At 33.4% G+C, this 17282-nt stretch overlaps 3 protein-coding genes across 3 annotated transcripts; 2 read left to right on the plus strand and 1 right to left on the minus strand.

Annotated features, from left to right (window-relative positions):
* Positions 1-391: 391 nt before the first annotated feature.
* Positions 392-2092, plus strand: LOC114189223 (alpha 1,4-glycosyltransferase family protein). Its single transcript, XM_028077937.2, has one exon. It carries the CDS (start codon positions 493-495, stop codon positions 1738-1740), a length of 1248 nt encoding a protein of 415 aa, XP_027933738.2. The 5' UTR covers positions 392-492; the 3' UTR covers positions 1741-2092.
* A 2699-nt stretch (positions 2093-4791) lies between these two features.
* LOC114188173 (putative polyol transporter 4) lies at positions 4792-7558 on the minus strand. Its single transcript, XM_028076723.2, has 2 exons — positions 7014-7558; positions 4792-6332 (listed from the first exon to the last, which is right to left on the minus strand). The coding sequence occupies exons 1-2, from the start codon at positions 7213-7215 to the stop codon at positions 4969-4971; spliced, it is 1566 nt and encodes a 521-aa protein (XP_027932524.2). The 5' UTR covers positions 7216-7558; the 3' UTR covers positions 4792-4968.
* A 2540-nt stretch (positions 7559-10098) lies between these two features.
* LOC114188214 (proline-rich spliceosome-associated (PSP) family protein) lies at positions 10099-16767 on the plus strand. The gene is made up of 18 exons (XM_028076776.2): positions 10099-10423; positions 11010-11129; positions 11214-11339; positions 11444-11506; positions 11626-11733; positions 12242-12319; positions 12885-12977; positions 13082-13168; positions 13746-13847; positions 13935-14054; positions 14160-14222; positions 14316-14455; positions 15644-15725; positions 15809-15867; positions 15971-16016; positions 16109-16200; positions 16286-16355; positions 16440-16767. The coding sequence occupies exons 1-18, from the start codon at positions 10220-10222 to the stop codon at positions 16509-16511; spliced, it is 1725 nt and encodes a 574-aa protein (XP_027932577.2). The 5' UTR covers positions 10099-10219; the 3' UTR covers positions 16512-16767.
* Positions 16768-17282: the final 515 nt, after the last annotated feature.

Raw genomic sequence — 17282 nt, forward strand, 5'->3', positions numbered from 1 at the left:
ATTTGTATTTTTTAATTTTTATAAAAATTTAAATTTAAATTAACAATAAAGTATAGAATTAATTTTTAAAATAATTTTTAAATATAAAATTAAAAAAATAAAATAAAATTCAAAATCATGGTTAAAGACAAAATATGTTTTTAAATAACGATTAAATATAAATTATTTATAAAATAATTAATTTTTAAAATAATAATTAAGACTAAAATTAAATAATAAATGTAAAAAAAATATATATATATATATATATATATATATATATATATATTATTTATTAAATATCTTACTAATCATGAATATATTTTAATCTATATATTTAATAAAAATATTAAATTTTAAAGCAAACCGTGCGTCAGTACACGTATCAGACCACAAAAAAGCAGTTTTGTTCCACTTACTCTGCCATTTTCAAGCAATGCAAAATGTTCTCTGACTTTCTCTCTTTCCTTGAGAAACATCCTTAAACATTTTGAACCTCTCCTTGCTTCTTCAATGTTTCACCCAATGGAGCAAAGCGCCAAACTCTCCCTGTTCCCCTTTCTTCACCTCAAAAGATCCATGCTTTCTCTACTCCTCTCCCTACCCACTTCATTCTTCGTCTTCCTCCTTCTCCTCCTCCTCTCCTACAACGCTTACACCGTCTTCTCTCTCCATCTCCCCAACTCTTCTTCTCTTCGCTCTCCTCCACCAAAGCCCCTCAATCTCTCTTCTTCCGCCCATTCACCTCTCTTCAAGAACCCCCATTTGCCTCTTCTTCCAAACTCTACTCAAAGCCTTTCCCTTTCCATTCAAAGGGCCAAAAGAATGAAGAAGCACAAGCGTGGCCTTAGAAGTGTGCGCTCAGAACCACCTCGCTCCCCCGTTTCACCTTTTCACTCTAGACTCAGAGCATTCTTCAACACTTCTTGCCAGATGAGGTTCTTCATGACTTGGATTTCTCCCTTGAAAACCTTTGGTGAGAGGGAGTTGGTCTCCGTAGAGAGCTTGTTTAAGTCTCACCCCGAAGCTTGTTTGGTCATAGTGTCAAAGTCCCTTGATTCTTGCACTGGAACTCGAATTCTGAAACCGTTTGTGAGTAATGGCTTCAGGGTCATCGCCATTGCTCCAGATTTTGGCTACATATTCAAAAACACACATGCTGAATTATGGTTTAACCGTTTGAAGGAAGGGTATGTGAATCCCGGTGAGGTCTCTTTGGGACAAAACCTCTCCAATTTGCTCAGACTTGCTCTGTTGTACAAGTTCGGAGGCACTTACATCGACTTGGATGTCATAGTCTTGAAGAGTTTCTCCAAGCTGAGAAACACCGTCGGGGCACAGACCTTCGATGTGAGAACCGGCAAGTGGAGCCGCTTGAACAATGCAGTGTTGATATTTGACAAGAAGCACCCTTTGCTTTTGAAGTTCATCGAGGAGTTTGCACTCACCTTTGATGGGAATAAGTGGGGGCATAATGGTCCTTACCTGATCTCAAGGGTAGTGTCCAGGGTGAATGGGACACCGGGTTTCAATTTCACTGTGCTCCCTCCTTCTGCGTTTTATCCTGTGGATTGGAGAGGAATTAGAGGTTTGTTTGGAGACGGGATTCGTTCCAAATGGTGGGTCAATAAAATGAAGCAAATTCGCAAAGAAAGCTTTGCATTGCACTTGTGGAACAGGCATAGTAGGACACTAAAAGTAGTAAAGGGAAGCATTGTGGATAGTATCATTTCTAGTTGTTGCATCTTCTGCAACACTTAGCTTTGAAGTTTGCAGGTTTTAATTTAGTTAGTTAAAGATTGTAATTAGTGAATTAGAATGATAGGATTTAAGCTAAAGAAGTTATTATAAGCCATGTCTGTGTTGCGACCAGTTGTGTCTCTACTATATAAAAACAAGAAAGAATGTATTTGATGGCTAAATTGAAAGACTAGAAGGGGTTTGGAATTTGGACTTTGTATGATCCTTTTTGTTGTATTTGTTTGAAAGATCAGAGAGGAATATGATGCGAAACTTTTCTGACATGTTCCTTCCGAAACACCGAATGGTGAAGAGTGTGGCGTGTTTTCCTGTGGTTTGGGATTTCAGTTGACAAGTGAAAAGTAGAAGTTGGTTGATATTCAAGGAATTTGTGTTGTTTAAGACAATTAAATTCTGAAAGTGATTTCTCAGCTTCCAATCTTAACAGGGCACCTACTTTTCTTTCCATGTGACACTCACCTTCTGTCCCAACTTAAAAAGTTGAGAATTAGTTTAAATAAAATTAAATAATAAATTGATATTATGAAATTATTTTAAGTTGAGATGTATGACATGCATAATAAAAAAAAGAAAAAAAATTACAAGGTACAATAAAAAAGTGATAAAACATACAGACAAAATGATAATTACGTAGGACGTAAGCTAACCATTTTACTTAAATTCTTAAATTCGCTGAGTTTATACAAACACGTCAGAAATGAAGTCTAGATTCTTTGTTGATTTTTTTAAATATATTTTAAAACGTTAAAATTAATAATAATCAATTTATTATAAAAATAATAAAAAAATAACAGAACAAAATCAAGCAGAGAATCAAATTCGCGGAAATGTTTGACCGAGTAATGTTCAGATAAAAGCTGAAACCGTGGTTTTAAGAATTCTAATGCACAAACAATGAAACCAGATATGGAGGCTGTTTTAAGATATTAATCATACAACTTTGGTCTAATTTCTAAATTTTGAGTTTAGGTGTGTTAATGGTAAGAGACAATAAGTGTGTTTTTCAAGTATAGTACAGGTGATTCACCTACTCTCGGGTGTCAAAGATTCAATTTAACCACTGTTAGTTTAAACACATGCTTCTTGCCTGTCACGTATTCAGGGCTTGGAAACTAAGTTGACAAATTTTTATAATAGTATTAATAATCAGTTTCCACTCCAAAAAAAATGTATACCAGAGAATCATATAAAAAATGTGAAGATAAATTCCACATAATAAACGCCTTCATGATCGAATCATTGTTATAAATAGCCTTGATGACTGTACTATATAAATGGAAATAGGATCAACCAGATTTATCTGATTTTAAAGTAGCAGTGGTATTGTTCAATGTGGATATTTTTTTTTTTAATTGTTCATAATCCAGATAATCTTCTTACGTAAAACCCATAAATGCGTTGTGGCTATGAAGAAAAACATTTTAGATTTTTTGTTAGGTTTTTTGTGTTATTTTTTTATTGTATTTTTATAATACATTGATTATCATTAATTTTAACGTTTTAAAATATATTAAAAAAATATTTAAAATATAATATAATGTATTTTTAATGCTGAAAAGAAAAACACCAGTAAAAATCTCTGGACTCGAAGAAAAAGAGGTTGTTGCTTTGTCTTTATATTGATATTTTGAAAACTCAACACTGTTTGATTTGGTGTCCTCCTCTCATGATCCTTCCCTCATTTAGACATATATTTTTATGGGATCATTTATTTGAACTTTAAGTACAATTGATCATAATCGAGAAATATTTATTTTGTAGCAGAGAAAGTATAAATTTTAAATTAAAATAATTTAAAATAAGTAATTTTATGGTAGATGTAATATTATATTGAATACAAAATATTATCAACAAAATATTTTTTGAAAAATAAAATAAATGTAAGATATATTATTAAAGTAACAATATCTATATTTTAACTCAATCTCGTCTTAAAAAGGTACGAATAGAACCCATGCCAAGTCTTATTTTGTTATATACTTTTTGGTACAAACTATATAGTAATACAAATAAACTAATTACCATACCAGTAATTGAAATTATACGTATAAATTATTTATTTTTTCATTTAAAAAACTCTCATGAAGTTTTTACTCTTGAAAACTCATTTACTTTCAAACCTAAATATTAATGGAGAATGAGGCGGAAAAAAATAGTGAAGTAAATCACTTTTTACAAAAAAAAATGAGAAAAAGAAAACGAAGATTTCAAAATGTCAAGACTAAAAAGGATCACAATTACAAACCCAAGACAAATCTAAAATTTTAATCTAATAATCTAATTTTATTTATGTAATTAATATGTATTATCTATTAATATAATTTCTAACGTTTTTTTATGTAGTTACTTCATTTGTTGTTTGTGTATATTGCACATCTTTATGTATACCTGAAACATAAATAACTTTATTTAATACAAGTTTTGTATAATGTGAATTATTTAACAATTTTATGCCTAAATTATTATTGAACCGAGTTTACTAACATGAAAAATTATTATCAGTGCCTTGTCATGTTGATAAACGAATTAGGTTCTGTTTAAGGGTTTATGAACAATGAGAGAGTTTAAATTCTTCACTTATTTATTAAATTGAGCAACACTCACGTTATACACAAGCAAAGAGAGACAGAGCGAGAAAAAATAAATAAAACAATGGACCCGTGAATTTAAAGAGATAAATATTAAATAAAATGATGTATCAACACGTGACTTAACAAAATGGTGGCTGAATCTTCTTTATAAAGTATAGAACATTCATAAGTTTAGTATGACAGAAGAGTGAGTTCCTGGTTAGTTAACTCAGCAGAAGAAATCAAGGTGAATAAATTCCGTATCAAATTTTAGTTGTCTGTTTTTTTGAACTAATTAACTTTTCTTTTTGGTAAATAAGTAAATTTGCTTCCTCCTTCAATTTTTTTTTCATTTAAATATTTGAAAGCATAGATGAATTTGAGATATGAAATAATAGTGACATTTTAAAAGCTATAAATGGCATTAAATAAATGGAAATGGAATGGGGGAAGGGTTGTAAATATAGACACATAATCCACGTGATGCGAAAGGGACAACACATTTTCCATTATGGCCACATGAAACAACGTATGAACTCATTTAACAGAGTGTAAAAAATAATCTAATACATATTATAAACATTAAGATATACTAAAGCTTGTATACTATGTTTGCACTATCTGGGAATTTAGTTTAAGGTTTTGGTGTGACTCCAACTCATGATTTCTGCACCAGACGCTCTACATCTCCCATTTCCACCTCACTTTCTTGCAAATCATCTGCATCATTAAACAGTAATTCGATTTCCTCCAATGTCTTTCCTCTTGTCTCTGGAACACAATAATGAACAAAGGCAACGGCACAACACGAAATAACGCCAAAAACAAAGAATGTTCCTGCTACTGTGATTTTGCGAGACACTGAGAGGAAGGACATGGAGATTGCACCACTGCTGACCCTACTCCCCACTGCTCCAAGAGCTGATGCTTGAGCTCTGAGTCTCAAAGGAAATATCTCACTTGACAAGACCCAGCATATGGGGCCAAGTCCTACTGAGAATGAAGCCACATTTCCACAAACTGCAAGAATTGCTAACGCAATCCCAATTTTCGCATGACTCAGAAAAGCCAGAGACAAACTCAGGCTAAACAAACTCACTGTCATCCCAATTGTGCTGGCGTAAAGCAAAGGCTTTCTCCCCAATTTGTCTATAAGAAATATGGCTATCAAGATGAACAGAGTTTTGGTGAATCCAACAGCAACTGTTGCAGCAAGAAGCTCAGAGTTGCCAGTGATCCCGGCGTTCTTGAAAATTGTGGGGCTATAATACACAGTTGTGTCTATGCCTGTTATCTGCTGGAAACACTGAATTCCACACCCAGTTATAAGCATTCTTCTAACAGGAGGAGTAGGGCACAATATTTCTTTCCACACGGCTTTTGATTCGTACTTCTCAGCATTAACCGACCCAGCAGCTACCAGAATTTCTTGCAACTTTTCTTCAGCCTCCTTCTCACTCTCAGTTATCTTGACCAACACCACTCTAGCTTCTTCAACCCTATTCTGCACCACTAGCCATCTAGGGGATTCAGGTATCACAAACAGTGCAAGAGCAATAACAAGCGATGGGAGAAGTCCAACGCCAAGCATTACCCTCCAATTTATGTGTGCTGGAAGCCTGGAAAATGCATAGTTTGATATATAGCCAAGAAGGATTCCAAAATTTATAAATATCTCAGGAAAAGACGTAAGTGATCCCCTAGCAATGGCAGGAGAAATTTCAGCAATATAGACAGGTGCAATCATGACACCAAAACCTATACCCACCCCAGCCATGAGTCTTCCTATCATCAGTACTTTGAAGGACGGGGCAAGAGCCATAACAGCTCCACCTGTTTGGAAGATAACGGCTGCCAAACCAATTGTCCATTTTCGGCCAATGGCATCAGATGTTTTTCCACCTGCTAAACTACCCAACAATGATATTATGCTCAAAATCCCAACAAGCACTTCTTGCTGAAGATCAGATATCTTCAGATCCTCCTGAATGAATATAATTGCTCCACTCATAACACCCACATCTGAAAAATGAGAAACAAAGACAATCAACTGTGGTCTTAGTTTTGGTTCCTGATAATAGTATAAATAAAATCGTTTATTCATACAGTCAATATTATCAAATAAATCAATACACAGAATCGTTGCAAACAAGGCACAAACCAATGGATTCTCTTCTAATAGTTAGACTGGAATATAAGTTTTTTCTGCGTTCAATTGTTAGTGATTATCTGACTGTAAAATTGCCCATCATATTCGAGCACACATATCTGCTATGTCATAGTGTCAGACTAATCCATCTAGTCATACACACACATATGTATTACTTTAGAAGTGGGAATCATCATCACCTATTCAATATTCAAATGCTTTTCCTGAACAGCGTTCTTCCGAGGCCAATCTCAAATTCTTGAATAATGAGCGGCAATGGAAAAAGTTTCCACCCAAAAATACAAAACCGTTGTTGTAAATTACACAAACAGCCCAGGATTTTACATTCATCGCTGCGATGGAGAGTTACCTTATCGAAGTCCTAAAAACAGGTATAAAGTCCCACAAAAGACGACACCAAACCAAATCATTTTTCGTTTTTAGAAATTTTTTAATTGACACGTATTGGGGAATTTATCGGGCATAAATAAAAATAAAATAACGGAATCGAATTATTAGACATGAAACGAAGATAAATAATTAGAATTACCTACCATAGCCAAGAAGCACGGAATTCAGAGAGGCAAAAACGGCACATGCAAAGACATATTTATGGGCCTCGTGCTTCTTGTTTTGCAGAACTTCATCGTCCTCAACTGGATCAGAGGCCATCTTGGTGTATTTTGTTTTGGTTCCCAACGGAATTTCAGATACCCCATCTCCGTTTCCGTTTTCTTGGACCCCAGCTAACCCCATTATACTCGTTCTCTCTCGCCCCCAACCCTTGAATATTCAGTAACAACAACAATAACAATAATAAAAGATAGTATACATTTGATTTAGAGCCAATCACCGGTCCTTTTCCTGTAACGTCAATGGGCTATGTTGAGCTCTTGGATCTGAAATGCGTAAAGCGATTGAATGGAGAAGAAGAATTGAAGAAGAGAAACAAGCACCCCATTGGAAAAATGAGTTTTCTTTGAATTGTGGCCAAAGCGTGTGCAAAGAATTACCACATTGTCGTGTGTGGAGGGTCAGTGGGGTCAACTCACTGGACTCTACCTTTCTTTCGTTTCAATGAAACGTATTTTGACGGAAAGAAAAAAAGGAAACATGTCTAAGGTTCTGTCCCTGCTGTTCCTGCTTTTCTCATGATATCGCCTCTCAAATTGAGACACGTCGTCACCCCATGTTGAATTCCGATTTGGACCTTGTATTTCTGAGCTGTGTTAAGAAGCTTCCACCGTCGGCGAGGGTATTTCCGGAAAGACAAAGTTGTTTAGTAAACCATTTTATCCCATTTTTCGTGGATAAATCAATCAAATTGTGTGCAACTTGGAATTTTTTTAACCGTGAAAAATGTATGGGATTTCTTTTAGAAGTAAAATATAATTATTATTGGTGAAAATTAGTGTGTATTTCATATGACAATAACAATATCAACAATAAGAAAAATAAGGAAGAATAGACAATAAAAATAAAAAACAATAACAGTAATAAAATCAACGCTAAAAACATTAAGAACAACAAAAATATTAAGAATAGCAAGAAAATATTGTAATAAATAATAAAAATTAAATATTTTATTTAATTGTGTGAATTATTATGAAAAAATAAATCAAAGTTATTTGTGATAGCTTTGATAAGATTGGGATGTATAACAAAATTTGAGTTATATAATAAAGTTATCATATACTCATAAATAATTCAATATTAAATATTTTAAATAATAACATTTTGTTTATAATTTTAAACATAGATAACAACATTCGAGAATATTTGAACATTTAATTTCATTAAAAAAAATTATGTAATTTACCTTGAGTCAAACAAGTTCTTATTTGGATTGATATATGGTAAGATATTTAGTATTCAATATTGTCAGCAATAAATTTCAGAAAACATAGTTGTTTTGTCTAATAACTTCATACTCAAACAAATGACAAAATATCAGATCTTCAAGATTATAATAAAAGCTCTATCTAATCCTACACTTGATATTGATTTTTATTTTAAGTAAGAAATTTCGTGATAGATGACAAGAAAAAAAAAATTCTTTAAACTCTATTAATAACTCTATTAATGTTACATCTAATCAAATTAGGGTCAATCATTACTGTTCTTATTCATCTCAACCGCACTCAAATGTTAAAATTTTTATTAATCTTAAACAAGAAATAACGATCAAAGATGTTTTTACGATAAAGTTAGTTCAAATTCGATTGCGATCCAGAATTGTCTAAATCATTAGTGACATGTTTTGTGTTAAGTGGCTCTTATATTTATTAATCTTGTTGAACCTTTTGTGGTTCAACTTCACTTCTGATACCTGACCAATCCCATTTGACACAATGACGAAAGAACTCCAGTTAAAAACATCATTTAATATTATTTATCTCTGACCATCACAATATATATAAAAAAACATCATACATGATTAAAAAAATCAATGTAATTTCACATTATTTTTAACACAAATAGTCGTAAAAGAACACAATTAAATAAAAAACAAAATAAAAATCACAACTTAATGTTATATTATCATCATCATATCACAATTTAATTTCACCTCTATCACAATTTACAACCCTTCTTTATAGATAACTTTGTTTTAATGTCTTTTAAAATTTTCACACACCCTCCATTTGATTTCAACTCCCTAACTCCTGCTTCAATATTTAAATGAGTATCGATTTTTTGGATTGAAGTGTAGGCCATAAATATTCAAACAATTTTGAACATTTTTTTTTCTGAATAAACTTTTAACTTTTTACCGTTAAAACTATAAAAGAGACATTTAAAAAAAAAAATCACAGGTTTTCTAAGCGATTTCAGTTTGACGTGACATAACTTTTTAAGAGATCTAAAAATATATAAATTTTAAGAGATGCGTCGAATTAACATTTTAAGAGATTTTTTGTATGAAAAAAAATATATTATGTTATCCCATTAAATATGGTATTTAGTCAACAATATGATAATTTCCTTCAGAAAAAAAAATGTAGGGATATTAAATTTATATTTTAAATGACTGATGATAATTAGGATGTGATAATAAGGTGTAAGTAAGTACTTATAAAATATCACTCAAGTCTAAGTACAAAATTTACATACACATTACCGTAAAATCTGTCACAGGGTTCATTGTATTCTCTTAATGATCTGTTATACGAATAAAAATTGTAGGTCTTTAACTTTCAAAAACTTCGAAGATACAACTCTTTATATTAGTCATATACTTTTAAATTAAACTTAAAAAGATACAATAAATATAAAATTAACATAAAAAGACATTATAAGTCATACAATTCAAAGTACCCTTTTTATAGTTTGAGTTACAAGTTCAAAACTTTTCATCAAATTTATATATATACCCAAGATTATACAATGAAAAATGAAAAAGATATTTGCAAACATGAAAAAAACTTATATTATATAATCTGAAATATATTATCTCAAGAAAGACTTCGAGGTCAATAGGAAACAGGAGGCATTAAAGGGGGTGCATGAAGTGAAAACATTTAATGGGTTATATTTCTCTCCATTTTTCACTTTGCCAGCCCAATGTTAAAGCTCAAAAGGCCCAAGTATCTCACCCCGTTGCACGTGCCCAGGTTCAAGACTGTTTGGGTGCCAAGTTATTATTAATCCATTTTCCGCTCCATTTTCGTGTCTCTCACATTTCTTCTCTCCGATTCATTGTTATCCCTGCCACTGAACTCGTTAATCGACTTTTTCGATTTCGCAAAACCCCTCAACGATGGCCGCGGAAACTATTCCCTACCAGAACGGCGGCGTCGTTGCCAACTCCAACGACTCCAACTCCACGACCAAAAAATCGCGGGAGAGCGAGCGCCGTCGCCGTCGTCGGAAGCAGAAGAAGAACAACAAAGCATCTGAGGCGTTGAGGCCTAACTCTGCCGAAGACAGCGACGATGCGAAAGAAAACACTGATTCAAATCAGGTACTCATCCATCTAACTTCTGTTATTTTGACACTTTCTCAGGCTTTGGGGCGTTGTTTATTTTTCTATTCCTTCGGAGGTTCGTAATCGATAGTGCCTTTATCGCCGGAAAGGATAGATAGATTCTGACTGTTTATATCTGCGTTTTGTTGAAACAATATTGCAGCGAAATTAGGGTTTCCGTATTTGAACCTGGCTTATGAGAGCTTTTAGTGTAGTGATAGAATATTTAGGGCTTTCTCAGGTGAAAGGGTATTGGAGAGAAAAGATAGTAAAATGATCTGTGTATTTGGACAAGACATTGCTCATGTTCATGGAATGGGGATTAATTCACTTGCTAAACATTGCGCTAATTATTGTTCTGTTGCAAGTTTACTATGTCTTGACTGAAGTTCTTAAACTGGAATAATTACTGTAGCTACTGGGTTCTTTCAATCTTTAGTGTTTTCGAAGGCATTTTGGTGATTAGATTGTGTCTCGTAGCAGATTACTGTTCCTCTTATTATATATTAAAGTTTCCCTGATGACATTTAAAATAAACAGTCGCAAGTGCGCATATTATGCCGTTATTTTTCTTCATTTGCAGGTTGTTGAACAAGTTGAAATTGAGTACGTACCAGAGAAGGCTGAGTTAGTTGAAGGCATGGATGAAGAGTTTAGAAAAATCTTTGAGAAATTTAGTTTCGCTGATGTTACTGCTTTGGAGGTAATCCTTATGTCTCAATTGTCTTCTTCTCATTATATCTTCTCTGTATATTGTTTGACCGGAGGTTTATTTTTATACAACTAGGAAGCTGATAAGAAGGATGGTTCGGAAGAAAATGCCGCTACTAATAAGAAGGCTGATTCTGATTCTGAAGAAGAAGAAAACGATAATGAGCAAAAAGATAAAGGCATCTCTAACAAGAAGAAAAAGGTGTAGCAATTTGTGTCATGTTATTTTTTTTTTTGTTTATTCGATTTTTACTATTTTATTCCTTTCGATAAATATCCTTAAATAAGTTTCGTTTCTTTGTTCAGCTTCAACGAAGGATGAAAATTGCTGAACTAAAACAAATTTGCTCAAGGCCAGATGTTGTAGAGGTAGGGTTGTTCTGTGTAGCTTGTTAAGATTTAAGTTGTTCAGCATTCCCTTCCCAGTTCGCACTTAGTTTGGTCTCATGGTCACTATTCTAAAGTTATGTAATTGTTCCACTTTTAAGGTGTGGGATGCTACTGCATCGGACCCAAAGTTGCTGGTGTTCTTGAAGTCTTATAGGAACACTGTACCTGTACCCAGGCATTGGTGTCAGAAGAGAAAATTTTTACAGGTTAATCTGCATTCTAAATTTATAAATAAATTTAAGACGGAATGCAAGCATGTCTGATAATTGTAGCCTGCATGAGGGATGCAGTGATAGGGTGCAGAAGATAACGTCGATAAGGTTTCTCTTATCTGTATGTATGTGGTGCTTGCAGGGGAGCTGCTGTGGCAATCACCAATCCTGGACTTGTAGGTGTTTGGCAATGGGCAACCTTGAGTCATTTCTCTTTTATTTTCTTTATTAGATTAAATGGGAATATGTGGCTTCTATTATGCTGCATACCGGGGATCTACAATCATGACATCTTTGCATAATGTAAATGGGCATTTATTTGTGATAAATATGCTAATAGTTCTGCTTTGAATTTTCAGATACCTTTCCATTGGGCTTAATGCTTGGGCTGAATTCCTCTTACTTCAATTTTTATTACTGATATAACTTAGCCAACTACATAGTGTATGTCCGCATGAGGTACTTATATCTCATCGAAAGTTTTTCTTTTTGGTTTTGTCAGGGTAAACGAGGTATAGAGAAACCACCGTTTCAGCTTCCCGATTTCATAGCTGCCACTGGAATTGAGAAAATTAGACAGGTAATACAATCTTTTGCACGTGTTTTTCAAGAAATCACGTGTTCACAAGCTATTACTTATTTTTGGAGTGACCCACAAAATAAGTAAAACATTATTTGTGATTGAGTTACAAATTTTACAGGCTATTTGCGACCTTGAAGCTACATTTTTCTGTAGTATCATAGGCTATTACTGTTTTTATTTCTGATGTTAAAGTACAAACTTCCAATTTGGGGAAGAAGCTCTTTTCTATTTTAGAATTTTGTTGTTTATATTTGATGGATTGATGGGTATTGGTTTTTATTAGAAGCTTGCATCCCTTCAAAGTATGAGTGTGTTTTTTCGTAAAATCAATGCATTGTTAACGCATTGTAGTATTGATCGATAATATTAGGGATCTTGATGGGATAGCCATGTGAGAGTGACTTGCGCTACTTTTCATATCCTTTGTTTAATTTTCTGTTCCCAACAACGTAACATATTTATATTGAAAATTTCTCTCTGATATTTATATGTGCCTTTTAATTAATTTACCTAACTCCTTGCCGCAGTTGGTTTTTTAAGTGTCATATGTTGTCTCATGCAGGCTTATATTGAGAAAGAGGATAGTAAGAAGCTGAAACAAAAGCAAAGGGAGCGCATGCAACCAAAAATGGGGAAAATGGATATAGATTATCAGGTTTCATTTGTGTTTTGCACCATTTGCATTGCTTATTTGGTTGTTTGTTTAACCAAGTGCCAGAAGTATTTGCATTCGTTCTAATAGTTTTTATTGATTACTAGGTTCTTCATGACGCATTCTTTAAATACCAAACAAAGCCTAAACTGACATCTCTCGGAGACCTTTATCATGAAGGAAAAGAATTTGAGGTATTGCCCACTCTACAGTAGCATAGGAAAATTTGAACTCATCAACTTCTGTTTTTTGTTGAGCTTATTTTTCTGTTACAACATTTTTTGTTTAAATTTTTCTGTATTAACTTTTTTTGTTTAGACTCGGAATAGTGTTATAATAATTTTTTTGTTATTTTAGTTGGCAGGGAGTCTTTATTTTTGAGCAGTAGGTAGCCATGAATTGATTGAGTTTGTCTGGAATGTGTTTACTTATGATAGGAATTTCCATGTACTATCTCCACTCTTAGATAAAATGGAAATTTTATGAATAATGGAAATTAAATGAAGTTATTTCATTTGCATTAGTGATTGCTAGGATGTTATGGTTTTTTGTGTTTGGATTTGAATTTCTTTAAGCCTTCATTTTGAAGTTCACGTCTAAGAGTTTGAATTTCTTTGTTTGTCCTTTTAATAGAAGCGTTCATTGATTTGTTTTAGTGTCAATATTCCTGGCATCCTGAGCAGTGTTAATTTGATTTTTATATTTTATTTAAGCATGTCTTCTGACTGAAATGGCTCTTATTTTTATACGATGTCATTGGTTGGTGCACAGGTGAAGTTGAGGGAAATGAAACCTGGCATGTTATCTCATGAATTGAAAGAAGCTCTTGGTATGCCTGAGGGCGCCCCTCCTCCTTGGCTTATAAATATGCAGGTAATAATATTACATGTTTTCTGACTTCTGGTGCAATTTTCATATTATTCTGTTCCAGGAAATTTGACCACAGATATGTTTTTTTAGAGATATGGGCCTCCACCATCATACCCTCATTTGAAGATTCCTGGACTGAATGCTCCTATTCCCCCTGGAGCTAGCTTTGGTTATCATCCTGGTGGATGGGGCAAGCCTCCTGTTGATGAAGTATATAACTCTTTACATATCCACTGGTGGATGGGACTGATTTTTCTTTTTTTTTTTTTTCAGATCTTTATCTCACTGACCTGTTTACTTGTCTTCATGTGACAGTATGGACGTCCACTGTATGGAGATGTTTTTGGTGTTCAACAGCAAGAACTACCTAACTATGAGGTTTGGTTTAATGCCAGAGTTAAATTGCCTTAAAGCTGATGGAATTCTTCCTTGTTTCTGTCCATTTTGATATTGAGTGTTTTCACTATGCAGGAAGAGCCAGTTGATAAGACCAAACATTGGGGAGACTTGGAGGAGGAAGAGGAAGAAGAGGACGAGGAGGAGGAAGAAGAAGAAGAAATGGAGGAGGAGGAACTTGAAGATGGTATTCAGTCAGTTGATAGTTTGTCAAGGTATTGTTATTTTACCATTCTATTTTCTTATTTATATGCTAGTGGAAAGACATGCGCTATGCTCATGTGTGTCCACTTTTTTCTTATTATAACAAAAAAGTTTTCAGGATAATAATTATTGAAATAAAAATATTTTTAAACTATACAATTATTTTTAATTATTTAAATAGAAGATATTATTAAATTATTAAATATTTTTTTATAATTTTATTATAGGTAATTCATTTACTGTGTGGATGTTTTTTTTTTATTATGAGTAGTTATTTGAATTTAAAAAAGTAGTTATTTAAAGGGTGAAATTGGAAAAAATTGTGTACATCGAAAAGGAAGAATCTCCTTTGTTAATGGTATTATATTGTAATGGTAGCATGGGCGTTTTGGACTGCCTGACCTGTAATTAGCATTTTTTTTGGTGATCTTCATTGCCATTCTTGATAAATAACTAGTGAACATTATTTAAAAATGATGTGGCTATGATTAGATGTCTTTGGATTAGCTAATTTTGTCAACTAAAACATGTCATGAAATCTTATGAAGAGAATAAATTTTGCCCCAAATATTTAATCACAATCAAACATGTACTAGCATCCAACGATGGTTAAGAGATTATATAATGGGTTCCTAGAATTTATAAACATTTACGAAAAGAAAAGGAAAGAAGAATCAAATGATTGTCGTTGCCATTCTTGATAAATAACTACTGAAAATTATTTGCAAATGATGTGGCTGTGATTAGATGTCTTTGGATTAGATAATTTTGTCAACTAAAACATTTCATGAAATCTTATGAAGAGAATAAATTTTGTCCCAAAGATTTAATCACAATCAAACATGCACTAGCATCTAACGATGGTTAAGAGTTTATGTAATGGGTTCCTAGAATTTATAAAACATTTAGGAAAAGAAAAGGAAACAAGAATCAAATGGTGGTCAAGAATTTGTAAAGTGGCTTTGTAGAGTTTCATTTGAACATTTAACATTTCTGCTTTCTAATTGTAATTCTCTACAATTAATGATCGTTGATATTAAATAAGTATATGGAACATTTACCACTCATAATGAACATTTTGGGTTTACGTGTGTGGATTGATTTGAGAAGAGTTTTTTTTTTTCTTTTGTGGTGGTTGATGATGTACTGTTCCTTTCATCTCATTTCTTGATTCTTTTCCTTTGCATTTTTCACCTCAGCACTCCCACGGGAGTGGAAACACCTGATGTTATTGACCTCCGGAAGCAACAGAGGAAGGAGCCTGAGAGGCCTCTTTATCAAGTGAGTATATTTTATTGCTGTTTTTCATCAGCCTTAACTTCTGGTTTGACTTGTTTTGTATCGTTCTGTTGTTTTCTATGTAGGTACTTGAAGAGAAGGAAGAAAAAATTGCTCCTGGAACTTTGCTTGGAACCACACACACGTATGCAATACTTGCACCTACCTTTTATTATTTGAATATCATAATTTTTTCCCTCCATGGTTGTTTTTTTGTTGAGTTGCCACGTTTTTTCTCTACTCTGCAGTTATGTTGTTGGTACAGGCGCACAAGACAAGTCAGGTGCTAAAAGGGTAAGGATTTTTTATGTGATTGGTTGTTTATGATGGTTCGTTTTGTTTTCAAGGGTAGCATGTTTCATGCGTTCTGGTTATGGCACTTTCAGGTTGATTTGCTTAGAGGTCAGAAATCAGATAAAGTGGATGTCACTTTACAGCCTGAAGAGTTGGAAGCAATGGAAAATGTTTTGCCTGCGAAGTATGGATTTTATCTTTTCTAATTTTTTAGAGCTGGTTAGTTGGGTCAGATTTGAGGCAGTGATTCTTACATCTACTGGATACAGGTACGAAGAAGCAAGGGAAGAGGAGAAGTTACGTAGTCAGCGTGAAGATTTCAGTGACATGGTTGCAGAGGTGTGTTACATTTTCACCCTTCAATTCGTGTACTAGATTTTATACTTTGCCTGTGTGACTTATAGCTAAAGTTGTCTGGTGCAGAACGAAAAGAAGAGAAAGAGAAAGATGCAAGAAAAGGAGGGCAAATCAAAGAAGAAGGACTTTAAGTTTTAGGGTGCGCCTTGTTTGTTTCTTTTGCTGGAAAATGGGGCTGTGCTACCCTTTTCTCCTGGGGCAGTTCTCACTTTCCATGAGCTGAGAATATGTTGTTAGCAGCGGTTTAACGCGACTGTATTATTGTCTGGGAGTAAAATGTTAGTGTTTTGGATGGGAGGAATATATATGTACGAATATATAATAGAATCAAGACTCCGTAGTCAAGCTTTAATTGAAAAGTCAATACCATGAATCCCTCGAAGGCTTTACAATACACGTCAAGTGTTATTATTTAGTATTCTGATCGCGCTACCTTTCACACATAATGTTGATGTTTGTTGGTACAATCAGCGTCCAACGCATTTTAATAGATTTTCGTTGCCGTCAACTTTTTATTTCTCTTTACCACTATTGAAGTAATGTTTATGGCAATGATTTCTTTTTGCGTGATGGATTTGCGATTGAGAACACTTATTGTCCACCCTTGAATGTTCGATGAAACCTCAAAGTTGGGTCGAAGGAAATTACACTTTTATAACATTAGGACAAGGCAATTAATTGATTAGGATATAACTTTTTAAGTGGAAATACTACAGAACTTATAGTTTAGGAAGGATGTCTTGTAACATGATGAATAGTTGAAATTCAACTTTATCTGAATGGATGGTTCTCCACATATTGTTCAAAAGACTTGTAAGGAAAAACTGGATAGTTATTAAGAAATATTAATAAAAGTGATAATTATAAAAATAATAACATTGAAATTTATAAATATTTAAAATAATAATA

The sequence above is a fragment of the Vigna unguiculata genome, chromosome 6 (genome assembly GCF_037176805.1).
Source record: "Vigna unguiculata cultivar grain cowpea cultivar isolate G323 ecotype 2 chromosome 6, ASM3717680v1, whole genome shotgun sequence".
Classification (NCBI taxonomy): Eukaryota; Viridiplantae; Streptophyta; class Magnoliopsida; order Fabales; family Fabaceae; genus Vigna; species Vigna unguiculata.

Bases quoted from the DNA above. Each gene is read 5' to 3' on its own strand.
- LOC114188173 (XM_028076723.2), bottom strand. From the start codon at position 7,215: ATGGGGTTAGCTGGGGTCCAAGAAAACGGAAACGGAGATGGGGTATCT. The intron at 6,333-7,013 runs GTAGGTAATTCT...CTCATTTTTCAG, and splicing joins TTCCGTGCTTCTTGGCTATG to ATGTGGGTGTTATGAGTGGA.
- LOC114188214 (XM_028076776.2), top strand. From the start codon at position 10,220: ATGGCCGCGGAAACTATTCCCTACCAGAACGGCGGCGTCGTTGCCAAC. The intron at 11,340-11,443 runs GTGTAGCAATTT...TTCTTTGTTCAG, and splicing joins TCTCTAACAAGAAGAAAAAG to CTTCAACGAAGGATGAAAAT. The intron at 13,848-13,934 runs GTAATAATATTA...ATGTTTTTTTAG, and splicing joins CTTGGCTTATAAATATGCAG to AGATATGGGCCTCCACCATC.
- LOC114189223 (XM_028077937.2), top strand. From the start codon at position 493: ATGTTTCACCCAATGGAGCAAAGCGCCAAACTCTCCCTGTTCCCCTTT.